We start from the raw sequence: 14,391 nt of genomic DNA on the forward strand, positions 1-14,391 counted from the left end.
TCATTACTATAATTCTTTTTTTTTTTAATGTTTATTTATTTTTAAGAGAGAGAGACAGAGTGCCAGTGGGAGAGGGGCAGACAGAGAGGGAGACACAGAATCTGAAGCAGGCTCCAGGCTCTGAGCTGTCAGCACAGAGCCTGGCACAGGGCTCGAACTCACGGGTCATGTGATCATGAGCTGAGCTGAAGTCAGACACTTAACCGACTGAGCCACCCAGGCGCCCCTTATTACTATAATTCTTAAGTAGTGATGAGAATAAATGATATTTTAAGGTATCTGCCACTGCTATAAATGGGATATGCAAGCACCTTTGTTCTCTATTGCCGTCAGAGTCACCAGGTGCTGCTAATACTCCGGGACGTGAATGGCCTGTTTCCCAGGCCTAAGAAAGGGGACCAAAGGCAAACTGCTCAACAGTGTGAGAGATTTTGTTAGTGGCCTTAACTTAGACATAGCCACTCACCATGCTGCTTTAAATACCTCACAGTGTGCCTTTAACGAAGTTTTATAGACTGCAGATGCTTCCCTAGAGATTCCTCTTCCCCATCTGTGTTGTCACACTCCTAAGTTGGTCCTAAAAAGCTGGGTGCCTGGTCACTCTGTGTTCGTTGCCCCTCCCAAAATAGTTGTACTGTAGTTAGCTACCTTGAGAGGGCTTTGTTCAGGAGTAGAACAGGACTATATTGTGGATGACCATTTTCCTGCTCTTAGGCTCATGGAGAGTTCATCCAGCCCTGCCCTTCCCTTGGGAAACCAGAGGAGGCTCAGCCTAGCAGGAAGAAAAGGCATGGAGTACAAAGTTAGGCAGCTCTGGAGTGCCCACGACCAGCACAGGGCCCAGCAGAGATCTCTGTGGGCATATAGCATGTAGCAAGGGGTGACTTCACCCCCTGACCAGTGGAGAGGGTGCCAGACGGAAGCCACGCTTCTACAAGCATGAGTACCTGCTGCCCCAGCCCTGGGCTGAGTCCCAGGGAGCAAAGATGTGTCCCCCTTCGCTAGTGTGGAGAATTCAGAGGTGTGGAAGGGTAGCATGACACTGGGAACAATTCTTGAAGAGATCTGGTCTGAGCTAGACCTTGATGGCTGCGTAAAAATGGGAAGGAGAGAGGCCCTGAGGAGGCCTTCTAGGGGCCAGCCGCGAGGTAAACCAGCTCTGGCACAGACTTCCCTTCCTTTCTGTGCTGAGTTACTCAATGTTAGGGCCAGAAGACCCAGAAAGGAGCAATTGCATGGGAGCTGGCCCCAGAGAGTCTTCTGGAGGCCCTTCTGGGGTTTTTCCAAGGGGGCCTAGGGGCTCCGGGCTTCACTGGGACTGCCTGCTGCTCCTTTATATTGGAAGAAGCCGGCCCTCCTCCTAGGGGCAGGAACACACCTCTGCCAGGTCCTTCTGGCTACAGTCTGGGGTTTCTGATTCTGGGTGAACTTCCTTTTTTAAAATTTTATTTTTAATGTTTTTTATTTATTTTTTGAGAGGGAGAGTAAAAAGGGAGGGGCAGAGAGAAGGGAGGACAGAGGATCCAAAGCAGGCTCTACACCGACAGGCTGACAGCAGTGAGCCCGATGTGGGGCTCAAACTCATGAACTGCAAAATCGTGAACTGAGCTGAAATCTGAAGCTCAACCCGCTGAGCCACCCAGGTGCCCTGACTTGGGGTCAGTTTCTAAAGCCTGGTGCAGATTATGGATTTTCTGGTCCAACTTGAGTTTTAATCCTGGCTCTACCACCATCCTGCTGAGTGACCTTGGGCAGGTTACCTCCTCATTTTCAAAATGTTCTCATTTTCAAAATGAGATAAAGTCCCTTGGCCTCACATACGAGACAGTGACTCAACCCAAGTCCTGAGACGCAGAGGCACTTGGCAGGTCCTTCCCTGTGTCCACAGTAATGGTGGGGAGCACTGGGGTACGGAGAACGTGCAAGGAAAGGCCAGAAAGATCAGCTCTAAGGATGGCTTCCCAGCACTACTGCCCAGACCACATGGAGCCCCGCAACCCCAGGCACACCCATCCGAACCCAGGAGATGAGGCTTCTGTCGCCATGAGCCTGCTTCTCCGCAGGCTGTGGCTTCAGGCCTCCTCTGCCTGTGGCCCCAGCTGTGCCTGGGCCGAGGCCTTTGCCCAGGGGGGCACTGAGGCCCTGCCCCCGGGACCCCAGGACCTGATCTGTGGCCATCTGCTTCCCCACCAGGAGTGGCCTGCAGCGCCATCCTCATGTACACATTCTGCACCGACTGTTGGCTCATCGCCGTGCTCTACTTCACCTGGCTGGTGTTTGACTGGAACACGCCCAAGAAAGGTGAGAGCGCAGCCTCCTAGCGCCTCTCCCTCGCCCTTGGGACACTCCCTCCTGCACGCCCTGAACTTCCTCAACATGCATGGCCCCCCTTTTTCCTTAGCGCCTACTATGGGAAAAGCATGGAGCCAGCCCAGGGGGTGGTTTGGGGTGTTAAAAGCCCCTCAGAGGGCACCACCCTGGTCCTCAGAGGAGCTCACATTCACTCAAGGGTCTGCCTAACATGAGGGGACAAAAGCAGAAAAGGGCCCGGCAGGAAGGGGGGGAGGACATGCTCCACAGGGCGGTAGGCCCCCAACTCAGGGTTTTGCACTGGCTCTGTCTTATCTACTCCCACTCCTCCTCAACACTGTGTTTTGTTTCCTGGAAGGTGGCAGGAGGTCACAGTGGGTTCGAAACTGGGCTGTGTGGCGCTACTTTCGAGACTACTTTCCCATCCAGGTAAAGGCCTGTGGGTGTTACCTTGGGTATCCGGGCAGGAATGGTTGAGAAATCGGAACTTAAGCTTTAACTCACCCATCCACAGTTCCATGTGTGCTCAGCTGAACCATGTGACCCCTTCCACTATGAACGTATGTTCATATTCTACCCCCATTTATGCAGGATTTGAGGCAACTTGGGATACATGCAATGTCATACCAGGTAAAAAGAAAAGTCAAGACTTGAAGAAAAAGATACTAGTATATCAGCCATAAGAGTCCAACAAAGTTGCAGAGGTTGAGCTTCATGGTCAACTGTGAGCTTCCTGGCAGCCAAGGCAAACATGGAAACATGATATTTGTTGGTTTTTATTTTGGGAAAGGAAGAAGCTTGCTAGTTTCTTGGGGAAAACAAGACTTGTTCTAACATTTCTGTAAAAGAGATTTCAGACACTGAGATCCTTAGTGATATAAGGAGCATGTTTAATGGATATTATGGCCATTGCTTGTCTGCCTCTCAGTGAATGTTAAAGGCACAACTTAAAATGGCAGTGATTTATCAGGAGAAATACTAAGGTAGTTTCAAGTCCATCTGACCTGAACCATGGGCTCAACCTAATGCAGTAGGTGTGAGGGGCTGGTTTTTTTTTTTCCCTCTGAAGCTCTTGCAGAGTATTACTTCTCTCGACCAGTTGCAGGTAGGTCGCTGGGGCTCATGCCCCTGGGAATTAGGGCCCAGGAAATGAGATGTGCAGTGAAAGAAGAGTGAGGCCCTGGTTGCGGAAGTGCTCAAGGGAGGCTTCTGGAGGACATGCTCCTAGATCTCCATCTTAAGGATTAGTAGCACCGAAGGTGCATGGAAACCAATTAGCACAGGCACCTGTGTTTGAGAAGTCTGGGGCGTGGGGGACGCTGAAGAGGTAGAGTGGAGAAGGAGGATCTCCGTTGTTTGGGAGCCTTCTAGAAACAAGGACCTTTCCTCAAGGAGTCCCCTTTAACCCTCACAGTACCTTGTGAGATGGGTATTCATTTTATCAGCCTTTCACAGAAGAAAGGCCTGAAGGTCAGAGAGTAGGAGAGCTGAATGAGGCTAGTTACAATTTGAGCTGAATTTCCAAGTACTGTCTTGCCTCAGAGTCTGGACTCTTCCCATCACAGCACACTGCCTCCCTGTACAGCAGAGCTGTGGGAAATAAGCTCAGGTCGGTACTCAGACTTGCCTCAGGCTTGGAGGATGAGGGCAGGAAGGGCCCAGTATGACCCTCGGGAAGGCACCATCCCCTCTAGCATGCAGTCTCCCCACATGAAGGTGTAAACTAAGTTGGTCTCTGGGTTTCCTTTCTGCTAGACCAGGCTGCTCTGGTACATACTGGTCTTCTAAGCACCTGTCTTCTCTGTGCCAACCTCAGGGTCCTGACAGGATAAATGGCTTGGTCTGGACTTCTTCTCATTTTTGTCTGGCCCGCTGCCTGTAGTCTACAAGCCAGGCTGACAAGGTAGTAGCATCTGGGCCATGGTGCATGTGCGCAATGCTGGGGGATTGTGGCTGACTCTGGCAGAATCCTGAAGGGTTTTCCTGCAGGGGAAATATCTGCCTGGCCAGCTCACTGAGCATCCCAGCACTGGCACACCCTAGCTGCTTAGAGTAACCCAGCAGAAGGCAGTGGGGTCTGAAAAGCAGAGGCAGTGTGTGTGACAGTGAATGTGTGCGGGGTGCTGTGTTTGCTGTTGTGAGTCAGTGACTAAGACATCCTGGCATGCTGCCCAGAGGAGGTGGCCGGGTAACCCTCCATTCCTCCACTGTACTTAGTATTGAGAGGGCGCTCCCTTTACACACCCCAGCCTGAGCCAGTTTTCCCAGGATCCTGGGGGTCCAGGTTCCCACTGCCTTTCCCTGATTCCATCTCTGTCTGCAAGGAATTCAAGGCTGCTGTTGCTGGGACTATGCTGCATCGCAAGACCCAGCCCGCTTAGTCTGGCAGTGAGAAAACTGAGTCCCAAAGAGGGGCAGGGTCCCGTCCAGGTTGCATAGGGAGCCCATGCCAGCATTAGGACTAGAATGCAGCCCCAGGCTTTTCCCACTGAATCCCTGTTTTCCTGGAAGAGATGCAATCCCGGATTTCCCCATTGAATTGAGCCCCACTTCCTGGATCTCCCTCTTTCTGCCTTGTGGCCAGAGACCTGGGTTCGGTTCGGTTCCTGCTCTGTCACTCTGTTCATTGACCGACAGCCGTTGTCCCCTGTACAGCACTGGGTTCTGTGCTAGGCATGGGGACACAGAAGAGTTAGCCCAGGTCCCCCTCAGGTGGGCTCAGTGTCCAGCAGATTCTGCTAGACAGTCACTTCTGCCCATGGGACACAGGCACACTTTCCCAAGCTCACTGAGCCTCGTTAGCCTCACTTGTAAAATGGAGCTGTTATTATAATAAAAACTGGCCAATTATGATTGGGTGTGAGGGATTATGGACTCTGTTCTCTCTGCTGAGACCCTTACCTCAGAGGCCAGGCCTTAGTGATCAGAGCAGCCTGTCCCTCTGGAAATTTCCTCAAAGCCAGTAGTCCCCTCTGCCCAGAACAGGACAACCCAGTGACCACTGGTCAAAGCTGGGACAAGCAGGTGCCCTTCCCCACTGATACCCTCATTTCCAAAAGAACCAAAACAGAACCCTATGTCCCTATTCACATCTCCATTCCAAGAAGTCAGCCGGGAGTTGGAGCTGCAGGGCACATGTGAGCTGGCCCTGGGAGTGCCCCTAGGCACCAGGACCAAAGCCAGCCTGGGCACGAGGCAGGCCAGGGCATTGAGCCTCAGCCTGGGCTCTGCTCTTGCTTACTGGTGATCTCAGCCAAGTCCTTGATCAGGGCTTCAGGCTCCTCTTCTGTGCAGGGGGGTTTGGCCTTGGTGTCCTCATGTCAGGGCTGACACTCTGTGGTGTTTGTGTCTGTGTGGCTTTTCTGGCCCTTCCCCCTTTTCCTGGCCTCATGCCAGCAGTTATATAATAATCTCTAGCTGTACCCACCCACCCACACCTCCCCATTCCCTTCTCTGTGTAGCTCTTTGCCACTAGAGCAGCTCGGTGAGCCCTGAGAGCCTCCCTTCTCCCCACATAGGAGGGCTTGTGTGTTAGCAGCAGCCTCCAGGACCACCTGCTACTCGGAAGAAGAGAGGCAATGCCTGGCTCACTTATCCCTGAGGAATAGGAAGGGTCTTTGGAGAGATTAGGAAATACTCTCTGACTTAGAATTACCTGTCTGTCCATCTGCTCATTTCCCAGGTGGTCCTACTGACGCCCAGGGAGGAGGGACTGTCCAAGGTCCCAAAGCAAGTCAGTAGCAGGGCTGGTATAGGAACCAAAGCTGTCGGCTTCAGGGCCCATGTTCTCACTTCTACGTTCCTCTGCCTTCATGCAGTGCTATGTAAGCTCACGCAAGTCTCTGCTCCTCTCTGGTTCTGAATTTCTTCCTCCGTTTGGTGCCAGGGTAGGACAAGCCCATCTGCGCACCTGTCTTGCCATTAGGAGGCAGTGTGGGAGGAGCAACTTGTCAGGAATGCGTTCCTGACTCATGTTAGCCAGTAGGCCTGGCCTGGGCAACCAGTGGGGCTGAGACTTTGCCATGGGAAACAGGAGACACAGGAGCAAGCATGTCAATGACTTCCCTCTCCCTCCAGAATGGACACTCTGTCCAGCTGTCATGGCATGGGCGTGTGGGATGAGGACAGATCACAGCTGTATCAGATGCCTGCGTTCTTCCGGGGACTGCCCCAAAGGCTGTTAACCTGCAGTGTGCTCCAGGGTAGCTCACTTAACCAGATGTCCCAGCAGACAGAGACATGGGGCCAGCTGGGCTTCTGCCGGGTGACACATCTTCATGCCAGTGGCTCAGAGAAAAGCATGCTGGGTGGTCGGGTCTAGAGGTGGAGGAGGATTCTCTGCAATCTCCTTTCTCTAGGCCTCAATCTCTACCTTGTGATCAAAGAAATGGCCTAGATCAAGGCTCTTCCTGCCCATTCTATGCTTTGGACTCCCAGACCCAGCCTTCAGTGTGGAGCAGGTTACCAGTGCGATGCTGGCTGCTCAGTTCTTACCTTTGCATAGAAACCAGGGTCCACATTACTACGAGCTGGTGTGGTGGGCATACCTGCTCCTCTGTAGGCAAAAGCTCAGAACAGGTTCCTTGCAAAGCTCATGTAAAGCCAGCCCCTCTTTAAAACACCGCACTGCCCCCTACCCAATAGCCATGACTTATACTGCTGCTGCTTTCCCTTTGTGCTATGAGTTGGTTGGGTTCTTCAGCAACTTTGATGTGCTTGCCAAAGGCAAAGTGGGAAGAAGAGTACGGAGGTCCCAAGCAACAGGGGTAGAATTCACAGGGTCTTGCTCACGCACATACTGGCAGTTACACATCTGGAAATGGTGCCGGCCACCATCGGCACCAGCCCCCTCAGGCCTCTGTCACCTGAAGATTCAGATGTTAGCTCCCCAGGGCCAGCCACCACCATCCCCTCACCCCAGAATGAGCACAAGTTCCTTCCCTCAGCCAGAGGTTCCCAAATCTGGAGTCATGGTGAATCCGGGCTCCTGACATTCTGCCGATCGCCCATGGCTTGCCTCCAGCTGTCACCAGTGCAGGGACTCGGGCACTTTCGAACATAGCAAGTAGGAATGTTACCAGTGCCACTCCTCTAGAGGCAGGGCAGCCTACAAGACCAAAACGTTCGTACCCTTTGACCAGGAATTGTATTTCTAGAAGTTTGTCAAACAGATATATGGACAAAAATAAGATACTTATGGAAGCCTTATTTCTGAAGGAAATTTTAGAAAGTGTTTAAGATCAATCAGTCAGGGTTTGATTATAATTCTATTTTGTACAGCATAGCTGTGTGACAGAATAATGCAGCCATGAGAGAAGTGTTACTGAGGGATTGTGATAGGAAAAATAGTTACAATATGCTTGGTAGAAAAATGGTATCAATCATGTGCCCTTGATTTTGTGGTTTTTAAAAAAGAGCATGTGTATATTTGAATAGCAAAAGGATTCAACACGTCAGAGTGGTTTGTCAGGATTGGAGATAGGACAGGTGCTTTAGATTTTCTTTTTACTTCCCTATATTAAAAAAAAAAGGTTTGTTAATGTTTATTTTTATTTTTGAGAGAGAAACAGAGTGTGAATGGGGGAAGGGCAGAGAGACGGGGAGACAGAATCTCAAGGCAGGCCCCAGACTCCAAGCTGCCAACACAGAGCCGGACACCAGGCTTGAACCCATGAACTGTGAGATCAGGACCTAAGTCAAAGTTGAATGTTTAACCGACTGAGCCACCCAGGTGCCTCTCCTGTATTTTTTTTTTAATGTTTATTTTTGAGAAGGGGGAGGGGCAGAGAGAAGGGAAAGAGAGAGAATTCCACTCAGGCTCTACACTGTTGGCACAGAGCCTGATGTGGGGCTGGAACTCACAAACTGTGAGATTATGACCTGAGCTAACATCAAGAGCTGGACACTTAACTGACTGAGCCACCCAGGTGCTCCCTTTTCTATATTTAAAAATACTCTATGATCATTCATTGTTTGTCTAATCAGAAAAGAAGTGATGTTTTCTGAACCAAATACCCTTACTTTCCATCCCTCTCAGTGCCTCCACCCCTACCACATTCCTTACAATGCTGGTAGGTGCCTCAGGGTATAGGGAACTTTTGTACCACTGACCCCACCCCCCAGGCCACCAGCTCCAAGGGGGGGGGGGGGGAGGCGGGGAGCAGCTCCCAAGGAAGCCAATCATTCTTCAGAGCATCCCAGGGCAGCCTTGTTGATCGTACAGGTTGGCTGCCAGGCCATACAGCTGATCCCCGCCCCCACTGTGACCAGCCGGCACAATGCTGTTGCTTGCCTGTCTTCCCTGCAACACAGCGCTGGAAGGAAGTTTCCATTCTGGCCAGCTGCACTGTCCCTTCTGTGCCCTAATCAAAGGACATGGACTTTTACCCTGACAAAAACTGGACACCTGTCTTTATCTGAGAGTGGCAGGGGTTGGATGAGGAGAATGGGCCCAGGAGGAGGGCAGGGTGCAGATAAGAGGACCTGCTGCATCTGGCTGGAGAAGTAAGGGAATGAGAGAGAAATTTTCCTGCTCTCTTCCTGGAGACTCACAGTCTAAATGCCAGTTGCCAAGAGTCTGAGGTCAGGTGCGCAGAGTTCCTCCGTTCCTTCAGGCCCAGAGTCCATGGGGCATGACTCACCTAGTCCTTCCCCTGTCTTCTGAGCATGCCCTGGTACCCCTCTCCTGGCAGTTTCCTCTGACCCAAGCTTTTCCCTGCAGCTGGTGAAGACACACAACCTGCTGACCACCAGAAACTACATCTTTGGATACCACCCCCATGGCATCATGGGCCTGGGTGCCTTCTGTAACTTCAGCACGGAGGCCACAGAAGTGAGCAAGAAGTTCCCAGGCATAAGGCCCTACCTGGCCACACTGGCTGGCAACTTCCGGATGCCAGTGCTGAGGGAGTACCTGATGTCTGGAGGTGAGAATCTGCCTGCTCCTGCTGCACTCTTGTCAGGCCTGAGCCTTTCCACAGAGCAAGGTGAAAGAGAGGCCAGGAAGCCGATATTCCGTGCCCCAGCGGCTGGTTCTGTGCTAAGGGATGGAGTCTGCCTTAGCCATGGTGGGCTAGGGCTGAGCAGAGCTATTCATGCATCCTTCAGGATTTAGTTTCGATAACATCTTCCCTATGATGCCGTCCCTGACCCCTTTTTTGGGCGACCCAGCCCCAGTGCTGCCCTTTGCACAAGCTAATCACTGCACATGGCTCTGTCCTTATCCATCTGCCTGCGACCTCTGCCACCCTGATTCATTGGGATCCTCAGCACCTAGCAACAGCCTGGCAGTGCTAGGACCTCAGGGAATGTTTGCCAAATGAACGAGCTCCCTAAACAACCTTGTATCATTATCTTCATTTTACATATAAGGACGCCAAGGCTCAGAAAAAGAAATAGCTTGTGCGGGGCCATACAGCTTCTAGTGGCTGGCTTAGGTCTGGAGCCCAAGGCCAGTGTTCTTTCTGTTCATGTTTGGCTGTATGAAGGGGGTAAGGGGGTTCATTTATGGGCAGCGCTGACTCTGAGTCCTTCTCTTTGCCAGGCATCTGCCCTGTGAACAGGGACACCATAGACTACTTGCTTTCAAAGAATGGCAGTGGCAATGCCATCATCATCGTAGTGGGGGGCGCGGCCGAGTCCCTGAGCTCTATGCCTGGCAAGAACGCAGTCACCCTGCGCAATCGCAAGGGCTTTGTAAAACTGGCCCTACGCCACGGGTAAGTGCCTCCTACACATGCATCCACACACAGCCCTCCAAAGCTTTGTTTGGCCCCAACAAAGCAACTCCTTGCTTCTGGAAGCAAGGCTCAGACCCCAGGAAGGCATAGATGGGAGTTCGCCATCCTGTGGGAGAGGAGAGGTTGGGCACCAGAGCCTCAGACGAAGTTTACCCAAGTGTAGCCTCCGTATCTGAGTGGAGCAGAGAGGCAGCCTGTGTTTCCTGGGCCCCTGCAGGTGGGCTGACAGGCCAGACTCATGTGCAGGACTTTACAAGCTCATGTGCAGGTCATGTGCCCTCAGGCCAATAAGTCGTGCTGCTGGGAGATCCAGAGGCCTGCAGTTAGGGTGTGACTAACCCTGGCCTCTCCCTTCCAGAGCTGACCTGGTTCCCATCTACTCCTTCGGGGAGAATGAAGTATACAAGCAGGTGATCTTTGAGGAGGGCTCCTGGGGCCGATGGGTCCAGAAGAAGTTCCAGAAGTACATTGGCTTTGCCCCGTGCATCTTCCATGGCCGAGGCCTCTTCTCCTCTGACACCTGGGGGCTGGTGCCCTACTCCAAGCCCATCACTACCGTTGGTGAGCTCTCCTGCCCTCAGCCCCTGAACTCGAGGTGCCCGCCTGCTAGTTTGTAGTGGACTTGGGATTCACATCCAGGCCATCTGGCTCTGATGTCCATGCTCTAAACCATGCAGCTGTGGACGTGTTTGGGTGTGATGGGAATGGCTAGTGAGGGTGGGGATAGTTCCATCACTGTGAGCCAAGCAGCACCAGATGAGAAAACAAGAGTTTACAGTCCATTTTGCAGAGCCCAGGAGCCTGTCAGGGAAGGCCAGGAAGACAGACCGTCAAGCAAAGACCAGGAGGGAGCGTGAGGGGAATGTACAGGGTGCTCACGGGGGAGGGGTACAGTGGACCCCTGAGAAGCGGTGACTCTCCAACCTCTAGCTGAATAGGAATTATCTAGCAAAAGAGAGGAGGAAGAGACTTTTTTGTCAGAGACATTAGCCTGAGTGAAGTTCCCGCAGCAAAATTGTATAGATTTTTTAGGAACAAAAAGAAAAACATCAACATGACTGGAGCATAGTCTTTCGAGAAGTATAGCAAAAAACTGGCTGCACTTGTCCCTCAGCTGTGTTGTTCTGGGTGTGTGTGTTTGGGGGGCGGTGGGGCTCACAGATCAGAGCTCACATGAAAGTGTGTAGGCCGCAAGCCATGGCCTTTAGGGTCCAAAGCTCACATAGACTTTGAGTTATCAGGGTCAGGTGTTTGGCTTTGTATTTGTACAAAGACTAACTGCCTGCCTCTTAGGTCACAGGACTCTTGTTACACACAAATCCTAGGCCAGGTCTGACTGCTCTGAGGCAGCAGGGACAAATCCACGCACACGTGTGACTGGAGAGGAACAGGTTCCCGTGGGCGGCGTGAACGAGTTTGTTCTTCACCTTCAGAATGGAAAGCTACTTGAGGGCTTTGGGGTGAAAGTGTTCAGAGTTGCTTTTTAAAGTGATTCTTGGGCCTGCTGGATAGAAATGGGTTAGGAGGGTCAAAAATGGAAGCCACAAGACCAATCCCAGATACCCCTGTGGTAGCCACTGGGGACCGACAGAATGGCAGTGGTGATGAGAGAAGGGCATGCACTTGGGAGAAGTTTCTGAAATGTCTTTGCCAGGACCTCGGGATGCATTGAGTATGGAGATGCAGAGAATAAAGCGATGAGTGGATGTGTGAATGCTGGGCTTCTCTTCCCTCAGCACACTTTTCAAAGTATGTCACATGACTTCAAAATCCTAAGCAAAGTCCTATGAGGAAGGATGCCCATGTGACAGGTGGAGGAGCTGAGGCTCAGAAAGGCAAAGTGACTTGCTCAGAGCAAAGCCATTACTCGGTCCCGTAACTTACGTGGGACCTTCCAACTGAGTGCCTAGGAGCAGCCAGCTTTGATCCCTCCTGCTGCTTAGTGACTGTGTGGCCTGGGGCAGGTCCCTTGCCGTGCCCCGGAGTCTCCCATCTTCTCCCCTGTAATGGGGACAACCTGAGGTGGAGCACACTTGGCATAGTTCCTGGCATGTGGTTGGCACTTGTGCAGGGTCACTGCCATCAACAGCATGGTAGACTCTCAGGAAGGGGGGGCCCGAGTGGATTGACTAACCAGAGGCCTCTGCCCCATCCCTGCAGTGGGGGAGCCCATCACCATCCCCAAGCTGGAGCACCCAACCCAGCAGGACATAGACCTGTACCACGCCATGTACATGGAGGCCCTGGTGAAGCTCTTCGACAAGCACAAAACCAAGTTCGGCCTCCCAGAGACCGAGGTTCTGGAGGTGAACTGAGCCCATGCTCAGGGGCCGGCTCCTAGGAGGAACCAGCTACAAATCATTTTCTGCCAAGTTCTCAAATGCTTTTTTGTTCTGTAAATTTGGAAGTGTCATGGGTGTCTGTGGGTTATTTAAAAGAAATTATAATAATTTTGTTAAACCATTAAATGTTAGGTCTTTTTTAAGAAGGAAAAAGTGAATATTTCAAACTCGTATTTCCAATTTGTCCTGTTCTAGGTGGTGGCTGATGCATTTGGGCCTTTATGGTTTCTCAAGCAATCCTTCTTCTTCCTTTCCCAAAATTACAGACAAAACTCAGTCCTGGTTAACAAGGAAAGAAGGACAGCCGTTGGTGACTCAGGCCAGTTAGATTATCTGCTTTTTATTTGCAGGATGAAGGGCAGAAGCCACTTCCAATACAAACACCTCTATTCTAAACTACCTACCCCACACTTAACTGCATGACTGGCCCCTCTTACCAAGGGGAAGAGCTGGAGTGCACAGTTGTCCCCAATTTGAAGAGTGCAGTGATGAGCATCTGGAATGCTCCAGCTCCAGTGCAGTTAGTCTTTTAAATCTGAGGCCTCCAGGCTGGGAAAGAAGGTGGTGATGAGCCTGTGCTAGAGACAGTGCTGTCTCAGACGCACCGCCTCCAGGATTATTCAGCCACCGTGTTCTAGTTGGAGTGACCAGTCTTCCACAGGGTGCTGACAACAGGTACCCAGGACAGACCTGGACTTGGCCTGATTCACATACTTCCCAGTGGCCTCGGTTTGCTTAACCCATAACCCAAGTGTGGGTGTGAGGAAAGGGTCCCTCTTCCTGTTCACAGAGGGGCCTGGCCTTCTGAGCAGCAGATGGGTCTTAAGACAGGAGGCCCACGAACCCAAGCCTCACATATTTGTGCCTTTCTGAGAGGGGAGGGACCAGGGAAGAAACCCAGCCCCTCCTCTGTATGTTCTGTTTTCTCTTAATGAGATTATTGTGCCATGTCAGATTTTTTTGTATATTCCAAAACGAATAAATGAAAACAAGAGTTCTCTGTGAGTTATTGCTAGGGCTGCATCTGCCTCTTGCTCCTGACACATAGGGAGGCCATGGTCCCATCTGGGCTCCCTGCTAAGCCTTCCCTATTGCTCCTTTGGCCTACCTGACCCTGTATGGTGTATTGGTTGTCTTTTCCTTTGTAACAAATCACTCCAGAACACAGTGGCTTCAAACAACACTGTGTCCACCACACAATCTGAGAGTCAGTAGCAGAGGTACAGCTTAGCAGAACCCTCTACCTCAGGGTCTCTTACAAGGCTACAATCAAGGTAATCAGCCAGGCTGTGGTCATCCTAAGGCTTGACTAGAGGAGGACCCACTTCCGAGGTCATTCATGTGGTTGTTGGCAGGGTTCAGTTCCTCACTGGCTATTGCCCAGAGGCCACTCTTAGTTGCTCCTCACATGGGCCTTTCCATGGAGTAGCTCACAACATTATAGCTGGCTTCGTCAGAGGGAGTGCAAGATGGAAATCATATTCTCTTATAAATTAATCTCGGTCGTGGTATCCTATCACTTTGCCATATTCCCCTCATTAGATGCAAGTCACTAGATCCAACTCACACTCAAGAGGATTATACACTGAATAAATGCCTAGAGGCAAGGGTCCTTAGAGCCCCCTCACAGCTCTCTACCATGTGTGATAAAGGGTTACTGTCCACATATAAGGTTCTGAAATGGCGGAGCTAGAAGGGTCCTCCATGGATCAGTCAAGCCTCAGTTATACCACAAAGAGGGAGAGCTAGCCTGCTGTTACTTTAATGATTTCATGCCACACCCAGGTCTCACAAGATGCTGCCTCTCTCTGTTCTAATTCCATCCAGTTCAATGAGTACTAAGCAGCTGGGAACCCCTCTTAGCTGAGACCAAATGACCTCATTCCAACCTTCCCACTGCCTAAGTTTCCTTGCCGTTCATTCATCCACTTCAAGGGCTGCTCCTCTGTGCATACAACATGGCGTGCCTGATTGAGCTAGGATCTCAGTGTCGACCTGGG

General features: G+C 51.5%; 1 protein-coding gene across 1 annotated transcript in view; it reads left to right on the forward strand.

Moving 5' to 3' along the window:
- Window positions 1–13,388, forward strand: part of DGAT2 (diacylglycerol O-acyltransferase 2) — a 30,863-nt gene extending 17,475 nt beyond the window's left edge. Inside the window, exons 3-8 of the mRNA XM_029956634.1 lie at window positions 2,194–2,301; window positions 2,669–2,739; window positions 9,032–9,236; window positions 9,854–10,028; window positions 10,408–10,610; window positions 12,210–13,388. Coding sequence (XP_029812494.1) covers window positions 2,194–2,301; window positions 2,669–2,739; window positions 9,032–9,236; window positions 9,854–10,028; window positions 10,408–10,610; window positions 12,210–12,364 — 917 coding nt within the window. The 3' untranslated portion in view covers window positions 12,365–13,388. The remainder of the gene's footprint in view (window positions 1–2,193; window positions 2,302–2,668; window positions 2,740–9,031; window positions 9,237–9,853; window positions 10,029–10,407; window positions 10,611–12,209) is intronic.
- The last annotated feature ends 1,003 nt before the right edge of the window (window positions 13,389–14,391 follow it).

This window comes from Suricata suricatta, chromosome 11 (assembly GCF_006229205.1).
Source record: "Suricata suricatta isolate VVHF042 chromosome 11, meerkat_22Aug2017_6uvM2_HiC, whole genome shotgun sequence".
In the NCBI taxonomy this organism is placed as follows: Eukaryota; Metazoa; Chordata; class Mammalia; order Carnivora; family Herpestidae; genus Suricata; species Suricata suricatta.